Below are 20,355 nucleotides of genomic sequence, written 5' to 3'. Positions count from 1 at the left end.
GATGATCCAGCCGTCGTCGTGCTGAGGCCTCCAGGGCACCATCATGACCACCCGCCGGAGGATGACCTTGTCGCCACCACAGCTCTAATTGAGCAAATGCTTGAGCAGGTATGTTAGGTTTTATGATTCTTGATGACTGTCTTTTATGAATTTGATGTATTACCATTATACCATGTGTTTGTTCTTGCTTAGTGAGTCGCTCTGGAGACTGGAGTAAGAGCGACTGCTAAATGCCTAAATTGTAATTCTATGATTCTTGATGACTGTCTTTTATGAATTTGATGTAGGCCTACCGTGTGTTTGTTCTTGCTTACTGTGAGTCGCTCTGGATTAAGAGCGTCTGCTAAATGCCTAAATTGTAATTCTAAATTGCAGGTCGCTGCCCGTCAAGCGGGTCTATGACCACGTGTTGGCCCAAACGGCAGCAGCTGCACAGCAGCACCACATCCCTCCCTTCCATGCCGTGAAAACCAGGCTGGAGAGACGGTGGGCCAGCCTGATGCCTCCCATCCCACAACCTTGCAGCACGGGTTGGGACGGATGACAATGTCTCCAAACTCAGCCAGTGCGACCAGGTTAGAATCCCTCTCCCAGACTCCCACACAATTAATTTCAATAATGTAATATAAATGCTTGAAAAGGTGGGGTTTCCACATAATATTTGTCTAACTTCCATCAGTAGGCCCATGAATAAAATGATAATTTTCTTTTAGATCTACATTATCTTATCTACACCTGCCCAAGGCCCTATTATCAGTTCGTGACCATCCACAGCCTATACCTGGGCAGGGTGGTCCCATTGATTTTCACACTGGTGTGAAAATCAATGTGTGTGTGTGTGTGTGTGTGTGTGTGTGTGTGTGTGTGTGTGTATAAAATAACTTTGTAATGCTACTGATGTTTGAACGCAACACTATCAGTGATTTGACAGGCCCTTCTTTGATGTCAATCAAGTCATCTTAATTTAATTGGCAGGTGCCCCACAAATACTTTCATATTTAAAAATCGATTGGTAGATCATAATCTATCTTGTTGTCACAAGAATGGCTATGTTGTGGATATGATGATGGTGAATAATCCTTTAAAAATAGTGTTATTGTATTTGTTTTTCCACAGATGGGCAAAGGTGGATCAGGTCACTTTTTGAATTTGTTGCAAAATGATGCTAAGAACGCGGAGGTGCAGCTCCACTGTGAGGCCTACGAGTTCATGAAGGAGGTCAAATTCATGAAGCATGGAGACATTCTAAAGGTAAGGTTGTCTCAGTACAGGATAAGCCAGGCTTAAGGGCAACACTGACAAGATATATTGGCGTTGTGCCCACCCTGGGTGGGCACAACGACTGGGAGCCAGTGCAGGGAGCGGAGCAGGGGGGAGACATGTGAGAATTTTGGCTGGTTGAAGACCAGACGAGCTGCGGCATTTTGGATCAGTTGGAGAGGCTTAAGTGCACATGCCGGTAGGCCAGTAAGGAGCGAATTACAATAGTCAAGTTTTGACAAGACTGTTGTCTGGATTAGGAGCTGGGCTGATTCCTGGGTGAGGAACGGTCTAATTCGTCGTATGTAATCCCACATAATTCATTTAAATAATGTAATATTATCAATGCTTGAAAATGTGCTGTAGTCGAAAATTTAGTAAGGGGTTTCCAGATAATATATACGTCTAACTTCTATCAGTAGGCCCATGAATAAAATGATAATTTTCTTTTAGATCTACATGGACGGGACATTCCGGACCTGCCCAAGGCCCTATTATCCGTTCGTGACCATCCACGGCCTATACCTGGGCGACGGTGTAATTATCTGAAGAGGCGTAGAATACTGTTTGTGGGCTGTGGAGTCATCGATGGAGAGAAACCTACATACACTGATGCTAGGAGGAAATGAAGATGCCAAGTGAGAGACCGAACACTGACACTTTAATACAATTTAATTTGTATTAACACACACACACACACACACACACACACACACACACACACACACACACACACACACACACACACACACACACACACACACACACACACACACACACACACAATCACAAGAATGGCTATGATTTTGATTGATTGATTGATTCTTTATTTAAGTGTCATGCTTCCGAAGAAGCCCAGCACATATGGACTTACAGGACACTTTTTACAGTTTACATGAACAATTACAATAAACCGACATGACGGTTTGCAAACAATGATCAATTGAATACCAAACTGACACTCCAGATCCTTACGAGCAGATTACATAATATATGACATAAAATAAAATACACCATTAGGCCTGTGACAGGAGACACATGTACCTACTTGAAGAGCTGGGATTGTCTTCTACTCCAGGCTCTAGAAACAAACTGGGCTGTCCTAAATACTTCATAATTAAATAACCAGTCTAACTTCTGTCCATCATCTTCCCAGAATAGATCAGGATTTCTTTGTTGCATTACCTCAAACAGTGGAACCCTCAAATCATCATACAGGGTACAATAAAACATCAAATGAAATTCATTTTCCACATCATTTAGGTCACATACAATGCATAATCTATTCTCTTCTGGGACCGCTGAAAACCGCCCTACCTCAATAGCCAGAGGCAGGATACCAGTTCTCAGCTATGTTGTGGATATGATGATGGTGAATAATCCTTTAAAATAGTGTATTTGTTTTTCCACAGATGGGCAAAGGGGGATCAGGTCACTTTTTGAAGATGTTGCAAAATGATGCTAAGAACGCGGAGGTGCAGCTCCACTGTGAGGCCTACGAGTTCATGAAGGAGGTCAAATCCATGAAGCATGGAGACATTCTAAAGGTAAGGTTGTCTCAGTACAGGATAAGCCAGGCTTAAGGGCATGTTTATGATCACAGCTTGCATGCCCCCCATTCATGACACGGCACTGTCTGTTCATATCAACAGCCTTATTGTTGTGTCAGATTTACAGTCAAATAAAATACCATGCGTGTGTAAATAAAATGACTTGTAATGCGTACTGATGTTTGAACGCAACACTTGCAGTGATTTGACAGGCCCTTCTTTGATGTCAATCAAGTCATCTTAATTTAATTGGCAGGTGCCCCACAAGTACTTTCAGATTTAAAAATCTACTGGTAGATCATAATCTATCTTGTTATATTGTTATATTATACTTCTTCTCGCAGAGCAGATACTATGGCCCTCATTTATCAATCGAGTGGAAATTCTGCCCCAAATTCGAGTGTAGGATTCGTAGTACACCCACGTCGGGTCGGCATTTACAAAGTGATCGCAGACAGCTGTTTCTTCCTTAATTTCGTTCGGACGTTTATAAATGTGACGGCTGAAATCTATCTGGCACGCCCTATGAAATCAAGCCTCGCCCTCGTTTTTGCGACATGAACAACTGCAGTACGACCTTGGAAACCATAGTTACATGACGAAAAAAGTCAATAAAAAAGTCACCCCCCTCTCATACACACACAGACGCACGCACGCACACGCAACTTGCAAGTCCAACTGGTTTGTTGTAGCCTATCTTAAATAAATTGTGCATGCAACTTTCTGGTTAGTAAACCACAGCATGCAAGCCGCCTTTGTTTTAAAATGGTTCCCCAAACCGTTCACACTTCACACTTCACTATCGGCCGGGGCTACCCCCCCCCCCCATGCTAATTTGCCCAGTCAATCATTTGATCCGCGCTACGCGCCTGCCGTGTGTTGTTAGTTGTAGCCTATATTAAATTATTAAAGTATTTATTCATTTAATATAGCCTACAACAATATATTAGTGAACGAAAATCTGAACCTGCATGTGAACAATGAATTAAATAACAAATAGGCGCACACACACGCTGCTGTTTTCCTCCTCTCCTGTCCTGTCTGTCTCTATCACTGTTCATGACACCGCGACCATGCACGTTTATGACAATCTATTTAGATTAGCCTACCTCGCTAGTCGCAGTAGTAGTCGGTGCAGTGGCTGGGCTATCAACTGACAATTATATAAATGTGCAGCCTAAACCAGCCTCATGTGGCACACTGGCACTGGTGGGCTGGCAGCCTGGCTGGGTGGTTTAGCCTATACCTAACTCCGATGCGGTCAGCGGTCCCCAATTTTGCGCTGGCACGCCGGCATGGCACATTTGGCATTCGAGCGACGCGTCGGGTTTATTAAACGAGGAGGAGATTGCACATAGGCTACTGTAACTCCAGAAAGACATCGGCCTGCTGTAGATTAGGCTACAGTAGGCTACCCAAGTTGGGACTCTCCGCAGCTGCAGCGCTGCACTCTCCAACGTCCCGTCATGGAAATATTTCAGCACAGACAGCCCAAATCCTCGCATGTATGCGCTCATCATGCAAAACACTGTTTAAATGGCTTACGCATATAACTTGCAACATTGTTTTTAAATGCGCGATTTTAATTGCTTGCTTGTAAAGTTGGAAAGCTCCTACTAATTTCATATGACACAAAGACACATCGTTGATGTATTCCTTAACTTTTTTTTACTTTTTTACATTTAGCCCATATACATACCTATACAGTTTTATATAAACATTTTAGGAGTGAATACATATGTTTCGATGCCTGTGACAGTCTCTCAGCTGGTCAAACAATGCTGCTCCGCTGTTCTACGACAGAAAAACAGGTGAGGACAAAGCGTACGACAGCTCCCGACCAGACGTGGTTATTGTCTTGGCTCAAGTTCAAAATCAAACGTTGGCGCAAATGGTAAATGCCGAAAATTGCGGTAATTTCGGCGTACACCCATATTTTGGCGTACGCACGGTTGATAAATGAGGGCCTATATCTATCTCTTTCCTCCATCTCTGCAATGCATCAATTTATAATGTGATATTATTTGCATCCTCTTACAGAGCAGATATCGGGCTTGTTGGCCTCAATAAAAGGGCCCTGAGCTTCATTCCATACATGACCGAAGCCAATACGGTAAGTTTTTTAATTGAATACATATTTAGCATTATTAGTGTCTCCTGAGCCATAGGATGCAGTCCAAACTTGGTCTTTTGCTTTCTTCCTCTTCTTCCAAAACATTTGCAGGTCTCTATGTGTAATGTGTCCAGCATTATTCCCGAGGGCATGATTGTATCTGATAAGGTACAATTGTATAAGACACTACAGGACATGGTGGATTCTGTGAAGACACCCAGGATAATGTGTTACGGATGTCAGAGTTCGTAACACAAAATAAATAATTGACAAACTGGTGAGTGGATTCATGAGTTGTTACTGATCATATGGTGTTATATTTTTGCTTTTAGTATTTACACCAGCCACTATGCAAATACTTTTATATTTCGGCAGTATTTGACCATTGTGGCCGGCTAGTAGTTCAATTGACTGACGTGTACATGACAGTTTTGAAACCATTTATTTGAACACAACGGATGCCGGGGAATTCTTGAAAATAAAGGCGCTAGAGTGCCAGCAGATATGGCAGATTTTACTCTGAAAGGTACCCCCCTTCCGTTCCCCACCAAAACCGGGAGGCATAATGATCCATTCTTACCTCGCGATGGTCACGCTAAAGTCTCTCGAAGCGTTAATATTCCAAACGAGATGCTTATTGAAGTCAGAAATGAAGACAGAAGTATGCCCTTTGGTCAAAACCATGGAGAGTTCCCTAGGTTAGGAGATACGAGCCATTCTTTCTGAGCCGTAAACAAGGAAGTGAACGGCAGCGTGCATGCGAGTAACGGAAAGGATAAATGGTGCAGAAGGAGAGGCCAGGAAAAAAAATCTGAATTTTGATATATATATATATATATATATATATATATACATACACACACACCCACACACACTGCTGCTACAATGTATTTGGATTGATTGTGATTGATTTAAAATTGTATTCACAGTATGTAGAAGGAAGCACAGGTCAATACAAAAAAACACTACGAGGATAAAACCAGGAAAAGCAACGATAAGTATGACAACAGCGATGTTATTATGTAACAGAACAATGTTAATGTGGGTGACCAGGCTCTTCTCTCCAGTCTCTGTCGACTGTCGTAGCAGCCATGCCTTACTGCCTTCGACATGCAGTAAAGTTAAGCTGTAACTCCACCCCATCTAAAGGACAGAAAACTGGTGAGGAAGAAATCCACACTTTAGTAAACGATGATAGAACTAAAAACCAACATGCGTTCCTGTGGGTCTAGAACTTCCGCGGACCCCCCGGGGACCCCCACACGGAGTTGCATCGTCACTTCACACGGGTGTGATTTAGTTTTTTACAGAATCAGAAGGAAGAAATATAAAATTAATTAAAATACATCTTTATTTCTCTAACAATTACGGCATAAATCAATGTATTAATTCTGCTCTTCTCCCACCATAGGTTCAGGCTGTACTCTGTATTTGGCTGGAGGAGAGTTCTCTAATAATACAGCACTTGAGGATATGTTTTGCTATGACGTTTCCCATAACTCATGGAGTCCGATGGCTCCCATGAATATCCCACGCTCATACTTCAGTAAGATTGTTAAGTATAATAGTGACAACTACTGAGTAATGACATCATTAGTGGAACTAATAATATATAAGCCTACAAATAACGGTAAGAAAGCCTTCTATTATGGATTTCACCTTTTAAGCGTTTATTTTTTTAAAACAAGCCTTGTTTTATCTTCATCTGTGTGTGTGTGTGTGTGTGTGTGTGTGTGTGTGTGTGTGTGTGTGTGTGTGTGTGTGTGTGTGTGTGTGCGTGTGCGCGTGTGCGTGCGTGCGTGCGCGCGCGCGCCAGTTCCAGTTCCAGTTCCAGGGCAGGCACCACAATTGTTGGGCTTCTTTACTCAGTCAGAGGACAGACAGACAGTAAGTAACCAACAGAGTAGCGGCAGCCTACCTATTTGGGTTCCTATTCTCTTTAAGGATCTTGTTTACTGTTGAGTGAGAAAACAATCTTGTGGCTCAACTTAAGACCTGGAGGTGTGTGCTGTTTAGCTATTTTGATTGGCCAAACAGCATTGGCCACACTTCCAGGTCATAAGACCTGGTACTTAAGGCACGCAAAACAGGGCCCAAATTTGACACATACCCAGGAGCAAATCTGGAACCTCCGTATTCCAAGAAGGCCGCTCTACCTCCTAGGCCACTTCGGCCCCTAATTAATAATTTGGGGACCCCTAGTTTGAGAATGACAGGAAAATTTGATAATTTCTCTAATCACTCTCCTTTCCCTCGACAGAAACGAGTAATTCTAGGTGCAGACAGCCAGCGAACATTTGAATACAAAACAGCAAGCGGGGAACAGGCAGTGGATACAAATTCCAATAAGATTCGTAGAATTACCATAAACATATGGTAAGTGCTTTAGTCCACTCTACATAATTTGTTGCACATAACTACTGCCTTGTTGTGAATAAATGTTGACGGAACTAAGTTGAAGGTAAAATCCAAGCAATATATATGCATGTACATGTACAGTGGGTGGTGCTAAGGTGAAAACCAGGTATACTTAATTAACTGGTGGGTGTGCACAAAAACATAATTCTTAACACTTATGTACACTTTTTTTGAAAAAATATATTCCTCCTATTATAATCATAGTACCTGATCATAGTACAAGCTCATGCAACATTTGTTCTACCAAGCTTCCTCATCTTCTCTGTGAGGATATCATCGTTGACACACGGTGGCTGGATCTCGAGGCCGATGATCCAGCCATCGTCGTGCTGAGGCCTCCAGGGGACCATAACCACCGCCACCCCGCCAGCTCTAAATGAGCAAATGCTTGAGCAGGTTTGTTAGGTTCTTATGATTCTTGATGACTGTCTTTTATGAATTTGATGTATTACCATTACCATGTGTTTGTTCTTGCTTACTGTGAGTCGTTCTGGAGTAAGAGCGTCTGCTAAATGTCTAAATTGTAATTCTAAATTGCAGGTCGCTGCGGATCCCACCCTGCCCGTCAAGCGGGTCTATGACCACGTGTTGGCCCAAACGGTAGCAGCTGCACAGCAGCACCACATCCCTCCCTTCCATGCCGTGAAAACCAGGCTGGAGAGACGGCGGGCTAGCCAAAATCTTCAGGAGGTCGCCGTGAACGGCGAGTGGGCTCCCTGACCTGGGGAGGGGATGAGTTCCTCTCCAGACACAACCTCCAGCACGGGTTTCTCGTGTTTGGGACGGATGACAATGTCTCCAAACTCAGCCAGTGTGACCAGGTTAGAATCCCTCTCCCACATAATTAATTTAAATAATGTAATATTATCAATGCAATCAATCTATCAATTTTTTCCACAGGTGGGTAAAGGGGGTTCAGGGCACTTTTTGAAGATGTTGATCAATGATACTATTGAGACAGATGAGAAGCTCTGCTGTGAGGCATATTTGTACATGCAGGAGACCCATAAATTGGACGATAAAGCTATTCAAAAGGTAAGGTTGTCTCAGTACAGGTTATATTAAGCCAGGCTTAAGGGCATGTTTATGATCACAGCTTGCATGCCCCCCATTCATGACACGGCACTGTATCTGTTCATATCAACAGCCTTATTGTTGTCAGATTTACAGTCAAATACAAATACTTTGTGTGTAGTTTGCATGTTCTCCCCGGTACCCTCACAAAAAACATGCAGTAATCCTGGGCTCTAAACCACCTCCCCCTGGCCAGCCGGGGCGCCTGATGGAGGGGAAAGGAACTGGTCGGAATAATGTGTTTCTTCCACGCGCTACGTCCGGCCGGGGAAACTCCCCCCTGTCAGGTGAAAAGAAGCAGCTTGGACTCTATGCATAGAAGGAAGCATGAGGTCAGTCCGCTGCCCCCCAGGTTGGCAGAGGAAGTGTATCGCCCAGTATTACATTAGATAATTGACACTGGTTGAAAAAATCGGTTGCAAAATCGTGGGATTAAAAAGAACAAGATTTACAGTCAAATAAAATACCATGGTAAAGTCACTGACCTTTCATCACTCTCACCTCTTTACTTTTTTGGTTTAAATGTTATTAGGCTTTTGGTGAAGATCCACACAAGCTACCTGGGATCAAACCTGATTTCTTGGATAACAAAAAAACGAAGACTGAAGACTCAATGAGTGGCAGTTTCGGCCAGACTCCAGAGTATGGTGCACCCATCGCCTTGACTGGTAAGAGAAAGGAGGTAGCTATTTACAGTTGGAGGACATGTTTCAGTAAAACGACATATGTCATGCTTATGTGGCAAGTAATCCTGTCAACAAACTAATTACAGTGTAGTAAAGCACAATGCCAATGTTTAGCCTTGGTAGCTAGCAGACTGCCAAGAGACGGTGATCAATGACCTGTAGGGCTCCCTAAGAAGATTTCAAGGCTTTTCTAGTAGCCTGCTCATCTGAAATGACATAAGTGTGGTTTTGTGATTTGCCGTACTGGTCTTTGCTGTGGCTATACAGTACAAGTGTTTTTAGCTGTACTGGGATTTTAGCAGGAGATGTTGTTCCAGGATTTTCCAGCGTTTTCCTTTGCCCGGTTTCGCTCTGGTTCGGGGTGTTAATGTTTCTAATTCTGGGAGAGATCCCAGTGAAAAATGTGTATGTGTGTCCAGCTGACAACTGTAGCAAGCGGCGTGTCTCCCACCACGAGGGGAAGCACCAGGACTTCTCTATCTTCAAACTGGCAGAGAACGACATGGTGAAGATCTCTCCCCAGCTGCTGCTAGCCACGCATCGCTTCCTCTCCACAGGTAGAGAGAGAGAGAGAGAGAGAGAGAGAGCAGAGAGAGAGCAGATCTCTGCTCTCCTGGATAAAGCAGCCTGCTACCAGGTACCAAGGAGGATGCTCCTGTAACCCATTTAGGACTGAGACCAGATTCTACAAAATGTCTTCTAAATCAAAAACAGTTTTCTGAAAAAACTATGTTTCTATAGCAGTGGTCCTCAAACTATTTCATGTCAAGGACCCCAATTGGCTGGTGACCCCCATCTGAAATTATATTGTTCCAGGTACCCCCAGAAGCAAATATTTGATGTTGTATTGTATTGCACCATTTGCAAACTGTTGATAAATTACCATTCAATCCTGAGTCACTGAAGTCATTATTTATCCCAGTGGGGGTATCAGTCCGCTGCCCCTCCAGGTTGGCAGAGGAAGTGTAGCGCCCAGGATTACATTAGATAATTGACACTGGGTGAAAAAATAGGTTACAAAATCGTGGGATAAAAATAAAAAAGGTGCCCTTTTGTTCACTTGAGCACCTGCCCCTCAAAATGTCTGCACACCACTGGCTTCGTGGTTGAGGCCGTTGCAGCTGCCATACCTAGGCAGTGAAGCAGCCAGTCAGGATGGAGGACTTAGCTGTAATGTCATTTTATTGTCTCCACCAGGCCGAAGGCATGGGGAGAGAGTATGTTTTGCACTCCGTCCGTGTGTGTGTGCGTCCGTCCTTCCTTCCGTCCGTCTGTTACGTTACCAGCTAATCTCCGGCACCGTTGGCCCGATCCATGCCAAACTTTGCACACACACTCCCTGGATGCCAACGACGAACCTCTGCCCCAAATATTCCTCAACGGCCTGTTATAGCGCCACCATGAGGCGGATTTAGGCAAAACACATTTCTGTAGATTACTCGTACACATTTTATCCATACATCACACAATTCGGTATACACTATCTCCATAGTCATGTGATCAACACGGATCTGCACCATTTCCCATCTTCCTTCCTGATTGGCTAAAATTCGCTTCCAAAGCTCACATGATTGGTCCGTTTCGAACAAAATGCCACAAATCACAAACAGTGTGCAATTTCTGTGAAATTATACACGCACATTTCCACTAGGCTGAGGACGACATGACATATTTTTTTTTCCAAACCAGCCTCATGGTGGCGCTATAACAGGGCAATTCCTGTTTTTACCTATAACTGCATCGATCTGTGTACAACTTTCTATGCGCACTCCCTAGAGGCCATGGAAAAACATTTTCCCTGCATCCCTCCACATCTACCGGTTATAGCGCCACCATGAGGCCGATTTCTGCAAAACACATTGTTTATATTAGTCGGCCAGATTTCATGCAAATCGGTATACATGATCTCTGTAGTCATGTGATCAAGACGAGGCTGTTTGATTTCTCCGATTCTACACTGATTGGCTAAGATTGCCTTCCAAAGTTTTCAGGAGTGGCCCATTTTGTACAAAATGCTGCACATGTCCTGATCTGGCTCTGCATTTCCTCAACAAAATGAAGAAAATGATTGCAAAAAACAAACAAACATGTTTATATCACTCCTAAACATTTTGCCAAACATCACACACACTCCTATCCTCCTGGTGGAGACCTGTGCCCAGAAGGGCACTTTTTCTAGTTTTTACATGTTATCCTACTAGAATTTCGCGGGCCTTCGGCCCGCTCATCCCAGAGTTGCGTTGCGATACAGAAGTCCACAGATACAGAAGTCCACAGTGACACGCGTTTTATGCAGCTGTTTTGTGTTGCAGCGCGCGCGCGTGTAGTGTTGTTGTTGTTATCCATATATGCGCCTCGGTTCGTCCCGTTTGTTCCACGCCAGGTGTCGATGCAGTTGTTTGCGCAATTTGCGTGTTTGCATTATTTTAAGTGTGTAGGCATACCATATTCTGAATTAGCAAAAAGAGGACACATGCGCGCGTGCATGTGGATGTGGACATGCGCGTGCACGGCGTGCATGTGCATGTGTCGTGCGTGGGCGGTTCTGTTAAAATCAGATGTCAAAATAATCTATAGCCTAACAATAAATGGATCAAATATGCTCTATATTAGTTATGTATTTATTGAAAGCAGTGGCTCTCAAAGGTGTGATCCAGGGACCCTCATGGTTCCTTGAGGGGGTTCCAAATGGAGCCATTATAGGTCTGTAACTCTGAGAGTGTACAAATGGAACCAAGTGGACCCTACAGGTCTGTAACTCTGAGAGTGTACAAATGGAACCAAATGGACTCTTGTATAACGTTTAACTCTGATACTGTACAAATGGAATCAAATGGGACTCTTATGGGTCCATTTGGTTTTACTCTCAGAGTTATGGGGGTCCTTGAAATTAAAAAGGTTGAGAAGCTGTATGCAATGGCTTATGTCTTGTAAAAAGAGAGACCAGCCTATCCAAACCATCATATGTTATGCTTTGCTAGGTTGTACAAAATAATATTGGGTCAGTATAATTTGCAGGAGTCACCGCGCGCACAGCTGCCTTGTCTGTGTTGACATGACATGGGCTTGCAGGACAGAACTTTTATTTGTGACAGACACATAGTTGCTTTGCAGACAATACAATCTGCGTGTCATTGGTCAGTCACAAAGCTAAGAAAACAATGTGAGAAAAAATGTAAGGACTGGAAAGCTCTGTCTTTGTCTATCTCTGTCCCTACGTGAAGACGTGTGTGCTCTGTCTCTCTCTCGCTCTCTTCTCTCTCCTCCCTCTCTGGGGTGTGTGTGGGGGGGGGGGGGGGATTAGTTGCGCTGCCTTCGACAGTGCTATACTTCTCCAGCAGCGGTGCAGAACCGAGAGAGTGACACATTCTTTTGGATGTGAACTGCGCAACTTGTAGCTGTAAAGTTCGGATTGTGTAGTCGCAGCGGTGCTACGAAGTGAATGTTACAACTCGCACGGTGATATTGTAAGTCGCAAATGCGAGTACCTAGTCGCACTGTCGAGCCCTGTGTAGTGTAGTGCCATTGTCGCGGCATCGCGAGGCGATCCAAAATCCCCCCCCGCGCACGCACGCACACACACACACACACACACTGTACGTAGCTGTTTGTTGTTGCAGCGCGCGCGTGTGCGTGTAGTGTTGGTGTTGTTGTTGGTATCCATATATGCGCCTGGGTTTGTCCCGCTTGTACCACGCCAGGTGTCGACGCGGTCGTGTTAGCATTATTGTAACTGTACAAGTTAGAATCAGAGTGTGCGGTGTGTAGTTCTTCTTCTTCTACTTGGTTTTGGTATGTGTGTGTGTGGGTCACGTGGTGGGCTTTGAGCAAATGGGAGAGGGAATGTAGTGTTGCCAGGTCCGCGTATTGTAAGCGAGTGGTAGTGTGTGTAAGTAGCGTGTTGAATGGCATTTTTTCTGTGCTTGTTTTCATAGACGTGTCAACAAATTAGGCGGGGGTGTCGGTGCTTGTGGCGTGTTTGTGTTTATGATTGATATTGATATTGTTTGTGAGTGTGGACGGGAGCCGGCTTTAGTGGCAGTGCAATGACAACTTTTACGCGGGTGGTGTTGAGTGTGGGCGTACGGCGCGACATGAGGAGATAGCCGTGGATCGACGCGGAGGGTAAGTCTGTGATGTCTTAGTGTGTTGTTGCAGTGTGTGTTGCTCCTGCTTGGGCTTCGGCACCCAGCGTGTCAGTGACGTAGTAGCTGGTGGCTTTGGGTATTGTTTTGCGCACATGTTTTCACTTGTATAATAGATACTTAACTAGACTACTAAAATATGACTAAAACTAAATTACATTGTATTCAAAAGACTGATTAAACTAACATTTGCTATCAAATTTAACACTGCTTTCAGGGTTTGCCACCTTGGCCATAAGTCTGTCGCGATTGTGTGGCTTCAAGACACTGAAGATGCCCAAACTCATCAAGGGCCAAATGCAAGACCAAAAGAAAGATGTGGTCAAAACGATGAAGGTAGGGAATGCACATCAAAGTTTTCCTGGGGAAAAAGGCAAACTTGCACATTGTCAGTGGAATATTGTGGTAGCCTGGAAACCAGACGAATCTGCCACAGGAAAAAAATAAATCCCTGGGCAGATATTGGTCTGGCACTCCTCAGTTTTGTAACCGCCCCTTGGAAAGACATCTTCCTCAGCAAAGTTCCAGACTAATATCTATGCAGTGATATTAGTCTGGCCATGCCAGGCTAATATTGTGACACAGCCAGGAATGCTTTTCTTTCCAATCGCAAATGACATGAGAGCAAATTGGATGCTGTGTAAATATAGTCAATTGTTTCTTATTTACATTTTATTTCAGGCCCTCTTGGTAGCCAGGATATTGAAGTATGTCCAGATCTTCAGCCAACTGGGAGAGAAAAACCAGCAGTGTGGTTGGTCCCTCGACTATACCCAAATTAATTTGATGTGGAATAACCCAGAAAGGTACAGTACAGTTCTTCATATCGCACAATACTTCGTCATCACACACACATATCTGGCCCTATTTTGGATGACCCACTATTTAGGTTTTTTAGCATTGTGCAAGGGGCGTTCCTGTGGTCGACGCTATCTTCCAACACCTGCCTTATCCCTAAAACGCCTGCGCTACCCGTTCCATTGTGCATAGATGAGGTTAAGAGCAGTCTACACTATGCGTCATCCCCAGTGCTATCGTACGCTCTCTCCCTCTCATGGAAGAGGCAGTCGGACGTTTACTTGGAATAAATGCTGCATGAGCTTATTTATTGTCAGTAAATATTTATGTCTGTCCTGCTCACTCTCTCTCTCTCTGCTCGCTACCGCAGGCTTAAACTTTTTAATTATTTTAAAACAGCGAATTAAACGCATTAAACAAATAGCGGGAATGTCGTATTACGCGCGGTGGAACACTGGAGTAAACAATTAGCGGCCGTCAAACTGTTAACCTTCATCCAGGGACGTGCACACATAGACATCAAAGGGGGCTTCAGCCTCTGCCCTTTTACCCGTCTGTAAAACAACTGCCCTTTCCAGACCACGAATGCAGCATTTACTATATGAAAGTAATGCAAATGCAGCATTTTGCGTTGAACAAATTTGTTTCGAAATCCGTGTCGTAACCCGCATCTCCAGTAGATAAAGAGTGCTTGGTTGCGCCCAGAAAATAGCTGATCTACAAGCTCTCAACGCATCGCAGCATGACGCGTTGAGAGCTTGTAGATCAGCTATTTTCGCTAAAAAAACAATTGTCCAAAAGTGCCCTCTCACGGGATTTCAGCCCCTGTCTCTCCAACACTCTCTGCACGTCCCTGCCTTCATCTCCTGCTCTCTCTCACCACCTCTCCGTGGCTTCCTACCCATGTCTCCTCTCTTTGCTTAAGGATCCTATGCTGGACGAGCCAAGATAGAGAGTGCCACCTTGACGATACACTCTGTCACCCAGAAAGACTCAGGGGAGTATCGCTGTGAGGTCACTGCTACGGAAGACCATGTCAACCTGGGAGAGACAAATAAATTGCCCAGCCTCGAGGATGGGGACCAGACCGTCCTTGATGCCATGGTCATCCCGAGCTTACACTCTGGCACAAAATCAGTCAGACTACTCAATTGAGTTTGGGGACACGCCAAATGGAACTTCTACCAACAGGAAGAGTTCCTGTCTCTCTCTGTGGAAGAACTGACAGTCATTCTTGCCAGTGACCATCTTAATGTGCCCAAGGAGGACATGGTGTTTGAAGCTTTTTTTTAGCCTGCAGAGACTTGCTCAGTCATGTCGAATACAAGCTTGTCATAGTGGGAGGAAGACCCTTGCCAACTAAGGTACTGGAGTATAAGTCTTTCAAAAGTTACAAATGACTGAAAATGTCTTTTGGCACAATTGGCAGTATCTTGCTCATTTGGGTATTTTTCCTACTACTCAATTGAGTTTGGGGACACGCCAAATGGAACTTGTCCCTGGGAAATCAAATTTGACAAACCAAAAGAAATAAGGTAAGCCAGACACACCACATGGAACTTTTTCATCAGAGTTGACAAACAAAAACACAATAATATACTATACTAACATTACACTTTCCTCTCTCAACCCAAGATTGAGCTGGGGCAGGTGAAGTGGAAAGTTCAAATGGACACCGAAGTGAATCCAGACGATAAGGGTTCACGGGCCATGACCCACGATAAGGACCAAGTTAAACCACAGCAGCCCATCGTAGTGGCACCAGGACAAGGATTGACCCTGGTACATCAGAGTTGACGAACCAAAAAAATTTAAATGGTAAAAACACAATAATATACTATATTAAGTTACACTTTCCTCTCTCAACCCAAGATTTAGCTGGGGCAGGTATTTATTGTCAGTGAATCTTTCTGTCTGTCCTGCTCGCTACCGCAGGCTTAAATTTATTTTGCCCAGCCTCGAGGATGGGGACCAGGCCGTCCTTGATACAGATGCACAATGGCACTTCACGCCATGGTCATCCGAAGCGTACACTCTGGCATCCGGTCAGCAAAACTATCCAATTGAGATGGAGGACACACCACATGGAATGATGGAACTTTTTCCTGGTACATCAGAGTTCATAAACAAAAAAAATGGTAAGGTAAAAAAACACAATAAGTTAGAATATGGCAATAAGAGGTTTTCTGCCCGACAGCAATGATATATCAAATATACTATGGCTATACTAACATTACTTTCCTCTCTCTCTCTACCCAAGACTGCACTGCTGCAGGTGAACTGGCAAGTTGAAATGAAAACCAAAGTGAATCCAGTTCCAGACGGATTCGACCGGGTCGTGACCGGCGATGAGAAACAAGTTACACCAGGAGAAGGTGGATTCCCCACTTTGAGAACTACTGCAGTATTGAGTGTGTTGTCACTTGTCAGGAGGATACTTTGCTCTAATTTCTAATGGTTTTAGCATTTGAACGGGTCGTGACCGGCGATGAGAAGCAAGTTACACCACGGGAGCCCATCGCATTGAAGCCAGGAGATGAAACCAAAAAATCCTATAAATACCAGGATTGATTTGCTGTGCAGCGTGTCGTCGTGATTCCCAAAACGGCTTCCCAATTTGCTGTCTTATTTTTTTTTTGACTTTTTCTTTCAGCCATCACTTCTCTGCAGAGAGGAAAGGGATTGCAAAACGCTAATATTTTACTTTGACTCTGCTGTTGGGTCAAAACAGTTTTTATGACATTGTACAATGATTTAGATTTAAGGTCACCCATTTTTGTTGTTCACGATGAAAGACCAAGCAGTTGAACCCTGAGGTGGACGTTTCGAACAAGAGGCTCAAAATATATGCATCTAATGTCTGTGTTGCTTCCATCATTTGAAGTTATGTTGTATTATATTGCTTGTCTGGCCAATCAATAAATACTCATATTTAAATTACTGTATGGCTTGACTTTACAGCCACATGGTGCATAGCAGCAGTGTGTTAAAGTTAAAAACCCCAGAAAGTGAAAGACACGGCCTGTAGCCTTCAGTAGTCCATTATGCAGCTTGCATTATAAGGTTGCAAAAGTCAATTACAAGAGAACCCATTGGTTTGGCAACTAAAATCGGATAGTGATAGGTGGGCAGTGGGCACTATAGTGTATGTATAGGACATCTGGGCACTTTGGCTATTTTGTCCAAAATGTTAAAGAAAATTTGAAAATGAATGTGCATGGTGCTTAAATTCATAGCCTCTGTCTGTTCTAAGCAATCCAGCCTGACCATAAATACAACAATCATTGTATAGTTTATCACTGTCTTCCCTGAAAGTTCAATTTTATATTATAACATCAGAATGGAGAGGCTGGCAGCCTGGCAGACAGGACTCTATGGACAGGACAAGCACCGATGCACGCAGCTAGCTACTAGGCTAGTAGCTGGCTAGCGAGGGCTGCTTGTTATACCAACGAGGGAATACACATTTGCGTTGAAAATAAATCCTCCCCCGTATCACTACTCTAATTTAAAAGAAACCCTCTGACTGTCACTATTCTGGCCTGTGTAGAGGGAATATGAACGTATTTAGGCTCTCTGTTAGCAGCACGACAGTTACAGCAGACAGCACTGTGGCGTGCTCCCTCTCCTAGCCTGAGTGAGACTGAGTGGTGAGTGACTGTAGTGGAGCAGATTACTGAAACGATCGTTCACTTGATCATACAAGCACCAAATTTGGCACACAAGTGCTTCAGAACCTACTCTCAGAAAAGTACGTTGTCCACTTGAAAAAACCAAATGGCCACCATTTCTCAAGATGGCCGCCTTTCAAAATGGTTTTAAACAGTGTTTGAACTATAGTTTGATTGAATAATGTTATTGTGATGGCCTATACATCAAAATGTATGTTTCTGAGTATGAGAAATCCAATTCTGCATTTAGCAAATCAAAATTATTGAATATTATGATGATAAGTCAATATTCCATAAGAATCTTTCACTTGGTGGTACAAGCAAAAAAGTAGCTGAAAATCCAAGATGGCTGCCAGTATTCAAGATGGCCGCCTCGTCAAATGCAAGAAATGTGTTAATGATCCAATCAAAATGAAAGTATTCTGACTGTAAGAACTTAATGGTGTTGGAATTGAATTCCAATATGGCCGCAAGTTTGCAAGATGCAGTTATTACGTGACTCAAAATTAGCGTTTTCGGAAGCTGTATGATCATAGATATTGTTGAAGGGCAACATCATTCGTTGATCATGCATTGAAATGCTGTGATCAAGCTCTATTGGTTTGTAATTTTGTATATAAGAGTGATGTCAAAGCACAACCAGGACACACTGGTGACATCACTGCTGTGAGACTCTGCATGGGGTTCAGTGTCGGCTTGTAGCGTAGCTGTGGTTGTGGTTTAATAACTGTTGTAGTGTACTCACTGTAGTTTGTTGTATACTTTAGTGTCCTAAATGCTAATTAGCCCCTGTATATATCTCCACTAGAAGTTTAGTTAGTTGTAGTATTGTAGTTAGATAGCCGCACCTGAATTGACAAGATGTGCCAGTGTGGGAGAGCTGAGACAAGGGTAACGGGGCTTCAGTTACCTGGATGGTGTACAGATCGCACAGGACTTAAATGGCACTGGATGAACGGTCGGGCTAGGTGTAGGGCACCAGATGCTTGAACGTAGATCAAGGTTCAAGGTTGGACTTTACATCTTATGTACAGGTATATAAGAGTAAAACTTATTTTTCTTTGGCTTCCTTACAATGACAATGCAGCGGCATAGATAGCATAATATTCAAACAACAAAAAACACAGCAAGCACAGCAAAACAAAGGGAAGAGTGCTAGAAAAATAGTAACATATGTACATGTTTCCCTGTAGTAGCAAAGTTAGGTAAACTCGCCCCTGGTTCTTATCAGTTCGTTCATGTATCTGATTGTTTGGGGAAAGAAGCTTATTTGCAGTCTATTTCCAGTGGCTTCGAGACTGCGAAAACGTTTTCCATGTGGCAGCATCTCAAACAGTCTGCGGTTGGGATGGCTTGGGTCCCTCATAATTCCACGACGAGCTTTGCTGACACAACGATCGTCATACAGGGCTTCGATGGGGGGGGGGGGGGGGGGGGGGGATCACATCCGCTGCACTGCACTCTTTGAATTTTTGCGTGTCCTTCACCAGGATCATTCTGAATTTCAGCTGCTCTCTTAGTGGAACGCTGGAGTTTCAGTTGCTAAACATTTGCCCGACAATTTTGGTGATACTTTGTACTGTTTTGCCTCAATGTATCCTCACTGCCACCTCCATCATCCAATCTGGATGAGTCTAACATGATGGGCAACAGGTGTATTGCCTGAAATACGGGGAGCCTTCAACTCCTCTTTCGTATCTGTTTGACACTTCCTCCAATCAGTTTTAGTAGCGGAACCTCTTGTGTTAAAGGCCGAGGGCTATATCCTTTTACCACCCAACCATACAAAACATCAAAGCACATTGAAATATGGGATGCATCTAGGTTCAAGCATCTGGTGCCCTACACCTAGCCCGACCATTCATCCAGTGCAAGTCCTGTGTGATCTGTACACCATCCAGGTAACTGAATCCCTGTTACCCTTGTCTCAGCTCTCCCACGCTGACACATCCTGTCAATTCAGGTGCGGCTATCAACTACAATGCTACAACTAACTAAACATCTATTTGAGATATACAGTATACAGGGGCTTATTAGATAGCATTTAGAACACTAAAGTATACTACAAACTACAGTGAGTATACGACTACAACAGTTAGTAAACCACAACTACAGCTACGTTACAAGCCGACACTGAACCCCATGCGGAGTCTCACAGCAGTGATGTCACCAGTGTGTCCTGGTTGTGCTTTGACATCACTCTTATATACAAAATTACAAACCAATAGAGCTTGATCACAGAATTTCAATGAATGGTGATGTTGCCCTTCAACAATATCTGTGATCAGACAGCTTCCGAAAATGCAAATTTTGAGTTGCGTAATAGCCCCCATCTTGAAAACTGGCGGCCATATTGGAATTAAATTGACACCATCAGAATACATTCATTTTGATGTTTGGATCAATGTGTGGATCACACATTTCTGTTCACTAAAGTTCTACTTATTAATTTGACGAGGTGGCCATCTTGAAAACTGGTCGGCCATCTTGGATTTTCAGCTGGAAAACATACTTTTCCTAGAAAGTACATCCTGGACATCAATTGTGCCAAATCTGGTGCTTGTACCACCACATGAAGGATTATTATGGAATATGGACTTAATCTGCCCCACTTTATCGTTTAATTCCCATTGTATCATC

At 43.7% G+C, this 20,355-nt stretch overlaps 1 protein-coding gene across 1 annotated transcript; it reads left to right on the top strand.

The window, feature by feature from the left end:
- The first annotated feature begins 1,865 nt into the window (after nucleotides 1-1,865).
- On the top strand, nucleotides 1,866-15,077 carry LOC306942112 (uncharacterized protein). The gene is made up of 6 exons (XM_079527826.1): nucleotides 1,866-1,898; nucleotides 8,242-8,376; nucleotides 8,948-9,083; nucleotides 9,521-9,738; nucleotides 13,928-14,052; nucleotides 14,970-15,077. The coding sequence occupies exons 2-6, from the start codon at nucleotides 8,275-8,277 to the stop codon at nucleotides 15,055-15,057; spliced, it is 669 nt and encodes a 222-aa protein (XP_079383952.1). The 5' UTR covers nucleotides 1,866-1,898; nucleotides 8,242-8,274; the 3' UTR covers nucleotides 15,058-15,077.
- The last annotated feature ends 5,278 nt before the right edge of the window (nucleotides 15,078-20,355 follow it).

This window comes from Electrona antarctica, assembly GCF_951216825.1.
Source record: "Electrona antarctica genome assembly, chromosome: 18".
In the NCBI taxonomy this organism is placed as follows: Eukaryota; Metazoa; Chordata; class Actinopteri; order Myctophiformes; family Myctophidae; genus Electrona; species Electrona antarctica.
The sequence above is the reverse complement of the archived record's forward strand: the minus strand, read 5'-3'. Positions and strand labels throughout refer to the sequence as shown.